We start from the raw sequence: 12,736 nt of genomic DNA, 5'->3' as shown, positions 1-12,736 counted from the left end.
TATTGCATAACTTTTTTGTCTTTGACTTTTAAGCATTTTTGACACTGAATTATTAAATCATGAGGTATTCTACTCCTAAAAGTTACTCTTACTTTAAGTCGGTAGGATACACCGTCTTCTAGAAAAATCAATTTGCAAATGTTTCGTTTTTTGAATTTGAACAAAATTTGGAAAAAAATTCCAAAAAAACGGTGTATTTTACCGACCTAAAGCAAGAGTAACTTTTAGTACCAGAATACCTCACAATTTAATATTCTAGTGTCAAAAATGCTTCAAAATTAAACACATAAAAAATAATACGAAAAAATATCCGTTGACCTACCCAAAACGGATGGATATGATCGGTACTAGAAATTTGCAATTGATGAAATCGATTCATCTCTGAAATTAACGTACCAGTTTTCGTTTTTTGTTTTTCGGTTAAATCTTAATACATATTTTGAGCCCGGGAATCTACAGTTAAATTATTTCCAGTTATCAATGTACACCCTGTATATTGAAAAATTTAAATAAATTGCAAATTGCATAATACAACCTTAAAAACTAAGTATAAGTTCTGCGTATAAAACCCAAATATAGATAATAATAATAAACCTAATAAACTCGAATGCACCAAAGTCGAAAAATATATTGAATTGTTGAGACTCGTCGTTTTAAAACATAATATTCAGGTTTTTCAAGCCACGGGTAAATGGACATAGAAAATGAACGTAAACAAAGAAGATCTATACTTTAACGACGACCGACCGGCAAATACATAGATATGCCTAAATAAAATTTATAGATAAAGAACAGATTACACGAAAATATAGGCAAACAATACACAGTGTTTCAATGTTTTAAATATTCAAAGGTAAAGTGATTACAAATATTGCAATTTAGCATTATACATTATGCAATTTGTCACATACAACCAACGGTGAATAGACAATAAAAATTAGCTTGAAAACAAAAACTGTAGTTATAGAAAGGCGAGAGGCAGAAAATAGATAGCTACCTGTACATAAATATATTTTATATATAGATAAAGTATCCATTTCAAACAATATACACTGTACACTGTTCAAAGAGTTGTAATAGTGAAATAATTGTAGAATATTTTGTTCAACTTTTTGAATGGAATTTTGTTTCGACATGCCGCGCTGGGGCCCCTGAATATCGGGGGCCCCGTATAATTGATACGGCTGATACGGCGGTAGCTACGCCTCTGTGTCCAAGAGATCGTCAGCATCCTTCGAAAAACCAACATCTCAAAGGCTTCTATAAATATAGAATTCTGTCTGTAAATTTTCTTTTTCGAAATTTCTATAAATATAGAAATTGTTAGAGCTGTTTTGGGGTTTTAGCCAAATTTTCAAACCAAGATTATTTAATTAGTAAACACATTTCAACCTATTTATGTCCGTATTCAAATAGAACATTAAAGGCATTTCTATTCATTTACGTTATACTTTGTATTACGAATTTTAAAAAGTAAAGTTAAAATAAACGTTTTAATTATTATTATTATTATTAAGTCTTTATGCTTTAATTACATAATCGTGTAGTTATCGGGGGCTGCTCGGGGTAATTTGGCCTAGGGCCGCAAATACCCTAAATCCGGCACTGTTCCTATTTCGTTCCGCGAAACCTTAAGTTAGTTTTACGGCTACTGCTAGCGTTAATTTCTCGCCCGTGGAGCCGTTCGCTAAGACCAAAATTAACCATTCACCACCCATGGTCAATATCTTGAAAACTAAGCGTTATTTTGGGGATTTCTAAGGTGGATATTAAAAGTGGCACTATTTTTTTTTCTATAAAACATTTTGATCTAAAACTTTCCAGAAAACTTCTTTGTACTCTATATTTTAACACAATCGTGATTAAAAAGTCAAGTTTCAAATTTCGTCACTCAACTTTTGCGATTAAACTTTGCAATGCGCAAATCTGCACATTTTACTTTAAAAAATTCATAACCTTTATCAGAATAAGACTGAAAGGTTGAAACAGGTATCGTTGTCTTCAGAAATGTTATGTTAGAACTATATGCTGTAAAAACTTGAAAAATTTTTGTTGTAGTCAGAGTTGTAGCTAGGTAAACGCAAAAAACGTGATTTCCTTTTTTTTATTTTTAGACTAAAATTGCGATTTTGACAATGTTCCCCCACATAAAATTCAAAATAAACCTCATTTTCGTTTTCAGCACCATCAAAAACATACAATATGACTCAAATTGGTCATTCACCTCTCCGTAGTCAGTACCTGGTCATTTTGGGGGTGCCTGCCGCTCGCCTATGAGAAAACTAATAAGCCAATGGTAATAAGTAAGTATTTTTTTATTTAAACGCAGAATGAAAGATTACATTATTACCGAGGGCCGGAAGGTCCTGAAAACTTCTATGTTTATTTTAATAAGTTACAGTTACAGGGGTGAAAAAGTAGAGAAGATTGAGTGTGATTTTTAATTTCAAATATCTCATTCAAAAGCAACTTTCTGTTTATTCTAAGGGACTTTCGGGCCTCGATAATAATGTAGTCTTTCATTCTGCGTTTAAATTTTTCAAAATTATTTATTAGTTTTTTCAGGATTCGAAAAAAATTAATGCATTTAAAACCATTGGCCCGAAATGTTGCTTCTACGCTCTTAAAATACCGCAAAGTAATTTTATTGAATAATCCTAAACTAAACAGTAAATAAAACGGGAACACGGGAACTTACAGAAGCTGATATCTTTTTATTAAAGGTAATTTCCAGAAAATAATACTTACAAACATCTTAAAAAACAACAAACAGATTTGAACTTGACAAAGTTAAAAATATTGCATCTAATAAACTAGGAATAAACTACATCGTGAACTATTAAGTTTTAAAATGCTCCTATTTATTACAACAAAATTAATTATTTAAATATTAACTCCATAAACTTTATTGACACATTGTCGGCGGACAATTTTGAATTCAAATCTTCGCGCTTCACCACACACTCATCGAAATAATACCTACGGTACGTTGCATCAGATTCCAGTAAAAAAGACACGTACATTAGGACGGACGTATGATCTAGAACGCTTTCGATTTCGAATATACTTCGCTGGACCAATGACGACACGCCAACACGTGAAATTTCCACCAATCACTGTTTGCCTCGTCCGGATAACAACCAATAAGAAAGCAACACGAATATTTCTATATGCTATATTTCTGTCATGCTCAGAATTTTATTCAGTTTGTCAAAGAAGTCGATAAAGGAAACACATGAGAATTGGAATTAGGAGTGAAAAGTGATATTTATTGTGGTTTAGGCTGAATTAAATTAAATGTAAGTAGAATAAACACATTCTTAGGTTACTATTGTACATTTTAAACTATAATTTAATATTACTAACTTAATGATTTTTAATACTTGGTCAGCCGGTATTCCAGAATGCTCCAGACAAGATTGTTTAATTAATTCATCTTGCATGTTTTTCTGTGTAATAGACGACCTTTTGGTTAAATATTGTGTTTTGTAGATGCCTTTCTACCTAAAGTTTAACACATTTTTAAAGTTAATTAAAATGACGTGTCTATGGTACAGTTATTCAATCCGTATGACCATACACCCATTATTGAACTTGAACAACCAAATCGTCAATTTACCGTTACAATTTACAGTTCATAGACACTTACAATTAACAGTTTTTTTATTCTTTTCAGATAAGTGTGTCAGACTAACGCCCAAAATGAGGTTATATTTGGGATTTGGAGTGCTGCTTCTTTTAGCTGCCGTTTTGGGAGCTAAAGAAGAGAAAAAGGATAAAGAAGATGTTGGAACAGTCATCGGAATTGATTTGGGAACAACGTATTCATGGTAAGTGACAAGTTTCATTGAAAAATTCTTACCAGATGGCATAATGATACCATGATTTTTTTTGTATTCATTTCATTTTAACAATGATACTTTTAAAACATTTTTGCATCAAGAAATTTGGATTTTACAATCTCTTTCTTCTAGGAATATCTATTTTGAATATGTGATTTCATTATTGTTGCCTTCTTTTTCCTCTTATTCCTTAACCTAATGGTAGTAGGATATCATGAAGCTGTTAGCTACTTTTTCCAATGTTCCTGCATTTCTCTCTATCTTCTACTATTCTAGCACATTCTGACAATGGAGCAACAATGTGGTCAGTATATTGTGTGGAAGATGTACCTTGACTTCTTTTGCCTTCTACAAGCATGTGTCCAAAATTGCCTGATATTTATTGTTCTGATATTTGTGGTCTTCGTATTTTCTTTATGTTTAGCTGCTTCAACATAGATTCATTTGTTCTTCGGGCCACCCATGGTATTCTCAGCATTTGTCTTCAGCACATCTCAAATACATCTACAATATTTTTCTATATTCTCATAAAAGTCCAGCATTTTGATGCATAAGTGAAAAATGCAAATCTGCAAAAACTGGACTTCTTGCCAGTCTCATTTTTGTAGATATAGGTATTTCATGGCTTTTCCAAATTTTTGTTAATTTTGCCATAGAAATTTTTTGCAATTGTTAACCAGTGCTTTATATTTCTTCAGTACAGCCCCCTTCTTAGTTATTAAAGAGTCCAAAAACACAAATTTATCTACAACAGCAGTATTCAGCAGTGTGGTGGATGACCGAAGTTATCGTTAACATAAAGTTATCCTGTAGAATTGGTGTGATGTATCATACTTAACTTAACTACTTGCATTATTTCTCGACAGTTCTTGAGTTATCTGGTAAATCAACTGTCACTTTATAACGCGACGTTAAACCTCAAGTTATGAGATAACTTTGTAGTTATGTAAGGATATGTAAGGTTAAGTTCATCTTTTGACTTGTTTTTAGACAGAAATCAAGTGAATTTAGAAGCTAATAATTTAATAAATAAGAATAGAAGTGTAATACAATTTTAAAAATGATACAAAAATCAAATCGAGAGATATAAGTTGAAATTTTATTTTAAGAATCTACTGAGCTTTCTATCCAGAGTTGCCAGATGATATTTTATAAATCCCCCACTTAGAAACTGAAATTCCCTCAAATTGAAGCTCAAATACCCCACATTTAAATTTTGCCGCATTATAATAAATTAGTTGTCAAATGAAGAGAACAGCACAACAAAATTATACTACATATCAACGAGGGCCCTGGAAATAATTAATAGTTCCTATGGTCTTCATTTTATGGGAGTATAATCACCAGTATAATATACACAATTCTATGTACATTCGCAAATTTAATTTACCATGACCCCTTAAAATACTCCACAATTTTCGGCCCCCAAAAAATCCCAGTACAATTTCTGCTTACAAAAATTTCCACGCTTTCAAATTACCCCAAAATTGTGAGAAAATACACCAATCTGGCAACCCTGTTTCTATCTACTATTTGAAACACCACCGAACCTGAACAGCTGTTTGCTGTTCGGCACTGCTCAGTCATCGACAGTGGCCGATGATGGGGATTTACTTTTACGGTCAGCTACCCATCCTGTAGTATGTTCCGAACTATCTCTTGTGCTCACTCTAACTTGTACTATTTCTACACAAGGTTCTCTTTGTTACTTCAACCTTTTTTCCTCAAACCCTATTTCTAAAATAACGTTGATCAAATAACTATCTCATAACTCCCATACATCACACCGAATTTTACCTAAATAGTTATGGGCATCGTTATTCCTGAGAGTTAACTCAAATGTTAAAGTTAACTTCGGTCATCCATCACACGACTGATTGTTTATCATCTTTAGATGATTTTGACTGTTGTTAGCTCTGCCAATTATTATGATTATATTCTCCATTTCAAACGTTAGAATCAGTATGGTTGTATATTGCAAGCAGGATTACCATTCTTTGAATTATCATAAATAAATCCTCCTTTAGTATTCCACAGCAGTTAACAACGATAATCCTCTACAAGTACCTGCCTAATACTATCTTTTACAGCCACTGCCGTTGAGAGCAGCAACATTGTCAACAAAATTTTCATTTAGTTTGCAGTGGCTCTATTCTCAGTACACTGAATCGCATGTCTGACATGCAGTATAGTTTTGTTCCTTACTTAATAAAAAACATACCTATTTTACCTTTATTTCAGCTCCTTTCAATTATTTCTTCTAATACTGTTTACATTCTAAAAGTATTCTTTCACTTGCTTCTTTTTGTTTTTTTTTAATTCTCCTTATTAATTACAATTTAGATTAACATCCTATGTGGAAGTACCTTGTTTCTGTGTTGTCGTCTAACAATTTCATAAAATTGTAGGTGTTTGTTCATGTGGTGTGGCACCATGTGGCTAGATGTTATCAGGTAGTAAGTCAAGTACCGATTAAAAATTATGCCAACAGTGCATTACAATATAATCATCATCCATCACAAAATTTGTAGAATCGACTAAAACTTTATTCACTATTTATTTAGCATCAGTTGTGATACGTAAACTTTTCTTGCTATCTGTTTTCATTATGGTATATTTTGAGCACTGTTTTTTTATAAACTAATATTAGTATTGTTATTATATGACTTTTGAGTCTACATCACTTGGGAATCTTGCTGCATCACATAAGGTCACATTGTTCTTCTTTCTTGTCTCTATAAGTCTTGGCTGCATTTACTATTTTCCACCACTCTTGCTGGTTTACTCAACAATCTCATATTGTTGCACCCCAATCTTATATAGATCATTCCTTACTGCATCCTTCCATCCTTTCCTTGGGTAACCAACTCACCTTCTGCCATCGAGTCTTTTGCAGAAGGTTGTATTTAGTAGTATTTCATCATTTAATATATTATATCCTGCCCATCTTTACACTTATCTACATTAATAATGTCTTCATCTTGACAAATATTTTTTTAAGTCATTGCTGTAGTGTTGTGACTGAGATTTCACATGTTAGGTGTCATTATGATTTTCTTTGCTCCCAAGATAGTTCTAGCTTCTCATTTATAAAAGGATACATATTTTTATTGCATTATGAATTTAATATTTCATCAAATTCTTCTTAGAATTTGAAGTCTTCTCCAAGTGTATCTTTTTACACACGTGCCTTGTTTTGGGCAGAAGTTATTATCAGTCAACACTTCATTAGTCCTATATTTGATCTATTAGACATAAAATTATTAATTTTGATATTAGATTTCACCAGCTGATATTAAATTTAGTCATAACATTTTTAATATCTTATTTATCTATTCTTTCTTTCACAAATTTAACAATGTTATTTTCTTTTCCAGTGTGGGTGTATATAAAAATGGTAGAGTAGAAATCATCGCCAATGACCAAGGTAACCGTATCACCCCCTCGTATGTTGCCTTCACTGCCGATGGTGAGCGTCTCATCGGAGATGCTGCCAAGAATCAACTTACAACAAACCCTGAAAACACTGTTTTTGATGCCAAGCGTCTCATTGGTCGTGACTTCACAGACCATACAGTTCAACATGACTTGAAGCTCTTCCCCTTCAAAGTCATTGAAAAGAACCAGAAGCCACATATTCAAGTAGAAACCAGCCAGGGAACTAAGGTCTTTGCCCCTGAAGAAATTTCTGCTATGGTTTTGGGAAAGATGAAGGAAACAGCAGAAGCTTATTTAGGTAAGTTGAATTTCAAAAATGAAAAAGATCTTAAATCACAGACTCAAGACATGCTACTAAGAAATTCGGCATAAAATATAAGAAGTTAATCAAAACTTTTCTTTTTTACAGGCAAGAAGGTTACCCATGCTGTTGTAACAGTACCTGCTTATTTCAATGATGCCCAACGTCAAGCCACCAAAGATGCTGGTACCATTGCTGGTCTTAATGTCATGAGAATCATCAATGAACCTACTGCCGCAGCTATTGCCTATGGTCTTGATAAGAAGGAAGGAGAAAAGAATGTATTAGTATTTGATTTGGGTGGTGGTACTTTTGATGTGTCCCTTTTGACTATTGACAATGGAGTATTTGAAGTAGTTGCTACCAATGGAGACACTCACTTGGGTGGTGAAGATTTCGATCAAAGAGTTATGGATCATTTCATCAAGTTGTACAAGAAGAAGAAGGGCAAGGATATCAGAAAAGACAACAGAGCCGTCCAGAAATTGAGAAGAGAAGTTGAAAAGGCCAAGAGAGCTTTGTCTTCCAGTCACCAAAACAGGATTGAAATTGAATCCTTCTTTGAAGGTGATGATTTCTCTGAAACTCTCACCAGAGCCAAATTTGAAGAATTAAACATGGTAAGTTATTATTTCTTTATCAGTAAATTGAGTGGTTGGCTGCAACAATGTTGTAAGCGACATAATTAAGATTATGCAAGAGATGGAAAAAACTTTTTGACAAGTCATTTTTATGACAATACGGATACCAATATTGCGGTACAAAAAACTCGGGGAAGGCAAAATGTTTTTAGCCTGATTGAAAGATGCTTGCATTGGCCTTTGGATATACAATAATATCGCACTTTGACCCAATCTATCGCTTACAACATTGTTGCAGCCCACCATTGAATTATCTGATCATTATATTTTATTTCACTAATAAAATATAGGAAAATACAACATTACTAACAGTTTTTTTTTGTTTTTTTTTTAGGATCTTTTCCGTTCTACCATGAAACCAGTACAGAAAGTATTAGAAGATGCTGACATGAACAAGAAAGATGTAGATGAAATTGTACTTGTAGGTGGTTCAACTCGTATTCCCAAAGTACAACAATTGGTCAAAGAATTCTTTGGAGGCAAAGAACCTTCAAGAGGTATCAACCCTGATGAAGCTGTTGCTTATGGTGCTGCCGTTCAAGCTGGTGTCCTCTCTGGAGAACAAGATACTGATGCCATTGTACTATTGGATGTCAATCCTTTGACCATGGGTATTGAAACTGTAGGAGGTGTCATGACCAAGTTGATCCCAAGAAACACTGTCATACCCACAAAGAAATCTCAGATCTTCTCTACTGCATCTGATAACCAACACACTGTCACCATCCAAGTATACGAAGGAGAACGTCCTATGACCAAGGACAATCACTTGTTGGGTAAATTTGACTTGACCGGTATCCCACCAGCACCTAGAGGAGTACCACAGATTGAAGTTACTTTCGAAATTGATGCCAACGGTATCTTGCAAGTTTCTGCTGAAGACAAAGGTAAGCTATTGCTGTTTTTAAATAGTTTTATAAAGTGTGGTAGTAAAAATGGTGGGATTATTCAGATTAGCAACGCAAATAAATTTTTTTTATCAGCATTCCAGAAATAAAAATTGTACAAAAAACCTTAAAACCTTAAAAACATTAAAAAGAGACATAGAGATTAATGGATATTATGAAACTTTATTGAAAGCACGAGCAGAGAGAACAAAGTTAAAAATGAAAATCCTTCTTCTTTTTGTGTAGATGTGACTGTCTGTTTTTCAATGTGCCTCCAGTAAGTTGTCATTCCATCGTTTTCATGGTCTACCCATTGATCGTCTTCCTATTGGGGAACCGTCTTTTGCTGTCTTTACTACTTTATTTGTTGACATTCGGCTTATGTGGTTGTTCCAAAAGACCATCGACTGAAGTCTTTCAGCCAACGCATATGTTACTATTGGCCTGATGACTGTTTTGTAAATTCTGCCTTTCACTTCTTTTCTGATATTTTTATTTCTACATATTGTTTCATTTAGGAAACCCGCGACTCTGTTTGCTTTATTCACTTGATCTTCCACTTTGGTTTCAAGCTTTCTGTAGCTAGATAGTGTGATGCCTAGATATTTAAACTCCATGACTTGTTCTATGAACTGACCCTCCTACTCTAATTTACATCTTATTAGATTTGCTGTATAACCATGCATTTGCTCTTTTTGGGGAAATTAACATGTTAAATTTTCGAGCAGTTATATTAAATTGGTGCAGCAACGTTGTAAATCATCTTCACTTTGAGAGATTTACTATCCTTTTTTAGTTCTTACTTTTTTATTATTTCATCGAGTTGAACAATAAAGGAGTCAGGGGGTCTCCTTGTCTTATCCTATTGCCAGCTTCAATCGAGTCAGTTCTTCTGCTACTTTTACTTTTATTGTGTTTTCTGGTAGATATTTTCGATCGTTTTAATAATTATTCCTAGAGGTACTTGATGAAAAACTGTTTTTGTTATTATTTTCATAGTTATAATAATTTTTGTATATAGGGTGAGGCAGATAAACAACTTAGAAATCTCTCGAGAACTAAAGGTAACAGAATTATGAAAACTGGAATGAAGGGGTTTTGAAGAGTGATCTATTTAATGAAAATATTTTCATCAATTTGCCACTTCCGGTTATACCGGAAGTTGCTTAAAACTTGGTTTTTTTTAAATGGGATACCCTGTATATTTTTACATCTTTAGATTCTACTTGATGTCTTCTTTCTTAAAATATGCGGTTTTGTAATGCTATACAGAGTAGTTTAAAAGGTAATTACCTTTGTTTATTAATTTCGTAGCAACTTTCACACCCTGTAGAATTGTAATAATTGGATATCAAAACTCTATTTGTGTTCAAATGATTTTTAATATAGTCTACTATTGTTAAAAATTATCAGTACAGCTAAATGTTATATTTTAGTATACAGGGTTGGTCGAAACTCGAAGTTCGTATTTTCTGAGGTTTCTTAAATGGAACACCCTGTATTTTAGTATTGCAGTGAAATGACATTTTGTGGTACTTTTTTATTTCTTAAGCATTCCCTATACCTAACTGCTTTAATTTGTGCTTAATTGTTAATCGCGCCAACAATGTTAACTACGTAGTATTTTGATAGCTCAACCATTATTGGTAATTTTAAATATCAGTCTAGATCAGCGGTTCTCAACATTTTTGAGTGATGTACCACCTACAGTTATTTTTATTATTTTTGGTACCACCTATATTTTTAAATTGTATTATCAATACTTACTAAGTACTACTATTTTAATTTTTTCTGTGTTTTGTGTACCACCGCCAATAATGATATGTACCACCAGTGGTACATGTACCACAGATTGAGAACCTCTGGTCTAGATTAATATGTATTTATTTCAGAAAAATTATTTGTTATTGAATATTTTCACGGCCAACCTAATAAAATTTCACATATTTTTTGTTGAAATTAATGTTTAGCTTGAATCACCAATAGCTCACAAATTAAAGCAGTTAGGTATAGGGAATGCTTAAGAAATAAAAAAGTACCATAAAATGTCATTTCGCTGTAATACTAAAATACAGGGTGTTCCATTTAAGAAAACTCAGAAAATACTTTTTCCGAGTTTTGACCAAACCTGTATAGTAAAATTCAACATTTAGCTATACTAACAATTTTTAACATTAGTAGACTATATTAAAAATCATTTGATCATAAATAGAGTTTTTGATGTCAAACTACTTACTACAATTCTACAGGGTGTGAATGTTGCTAGGAAATTAATAAAAAATATGTAATTATCTTTGAAATTACCCTGTATCACATTACAAAACCTCATATTTTAAGAAAGAAGACATGAGGAGAATCCAAAAATGTAAAAATATACAGGGTGTTCCATTTAAAAAAACAAAATTATAAGCCACTTCCGCTATAATGGGAAGTAGCAAATCGATGAAAATATTTTCATTAAATAGATCACTCTTCAAAACCCCTTCATTCCAATTTTCATGATTCTGTTGGATTTAGTTCTTGAGATATTTCTAATAGGACTTTTATCTGCCTCGCCTTGTATATTGAACATTTATTAAATATCTGTTTTTGTTTCAGGAACTGGAAACAGGGAGAAGATTGTTATCACCAACGATCAGAACAGATTGACACCTGAAGACATTGACCGTATGATCAACGATGCCGAGAAATTCGCTGATGAAGACAAGAAACTTAAAGAAAGAGTAGAAGCCAGAAACGAATTGGAAAGCTACGCATACTCGCTCAAGAACCAAATTAACGACAAAGACAAGTTGGGAGCTAAGTTGTCAGATGACGAAAAGACCAAAATGGAAGAAGCAATCGATGAGAAGATCAAATGGTTGGAAGACAATCAAGATACTGATTCAGAAGACTACAAGAAACAGAAGAAGGAATTGGAAGATGTCGTGCAGCCCATCATCGCTAAATTGTACCAGAGCACAGGTGGCGCCCCACCTCCACCCTCAAGTGAGGATGATGATGAACTTAAAGATGAATTGTGAGGTGAATTGTAGGCCAAAAAGACTGAAAAAACTTGTGTGGATGCGTGAGAATGCGGACGATCGTGTGTTATTTAATTTCCGTGACTGTTATCCCTTTTTTTGTAATAGACTTTTTTGTAAATTTTCCGGTTTGCTCATTGAATGGGTGAACTTATTTATTTATTATTTTGCGTGTTAGGTACAGGCGTATGATTGTGATATATATTTTTTGTATTAAGTAGTAAATGCATTGTTTTTGTATATTGTACACCTGTATTTGACTATTCTCAATTTTCCTGTAATTTTTCAATAAAATTACTTGAAAAAATAAATATTTGTGTTTCATTTAACCCTTAAATGAATGATTTTTTTTATTGATGTCAAATATCAAAAAAGGCCTTTATAGTCCGTTCTTTAACGGTAAAATATTGCAAAACCTCTATATTTTAAAGAACCGCTTAGATTGACATGAAATTTGGCATACACATAGCTAACAAGTCAAAGAAAAAAAGTGATATTGTGCCGATATGTGCTTTTGCCCCCTCTTGGGGGTGAAAAAATATTCGTCCAAAGAAAGTCAGGAAATGGATAAACTGGCTAATTTTAAGTAACTTTTGTTCTATAG

At 33.0% G+C, this 12,736-nt stretch overlaps 1 protein-coding gene across 1 annotated transcript; it reads left to right on the top strand.

Moving 5' to 3' along the window:
- Positions 1 to 3,131: 3,131 nt before the first annotated feature.
- Positions 3,132 to 12,443, top strand: LOC114344706 (endoplasmic reticulum chaperone BiP). Its single transcript, XM_028295532.2, has 6 exons — positions 3,132 to 3,299; positions 3,677 to 3,830; positions 7,220 to 7,578; positions 7,690 to 8,201; positions 8,557 to 9,109; positions 11,708 to 12,443. The coding sequence occupies exons 2-6, from the start codon at positions 3,703 to 3,705 to the stop codon at positions 12,130 to 12,132; spliced, it is 1,977 nt and encodes a 658-aa protein (XP_028151333.1). The 5' UTR covers positions 3,132 to 3,299; positions 3,677 to 3,702; the 3' UTR covers positions 12,133 to 12,443.
- The last annotated feature ends 293 nt before the right edge of the window (positions 12,444 to 12,736 follow it).

Source organism: Diabrotica virgifera, chromosome 1 (genome assembly GCF_917563875.1).
Source record: "Diabrotica virgifera virgifera chromosome 1, PGI_DIABVI_V3a".
NCBI lineage: Eukaryota > Metazoa > Arthropoda > Insecta > Coleoptera > Chrysomelidae > Diabrotica > Diabrotica virgifera.
The sequence above is the reverse complement of the archived record's forward strand: the minus strand, read 5'-3'. Positions and strand labels throughout refer to the sequence as shown.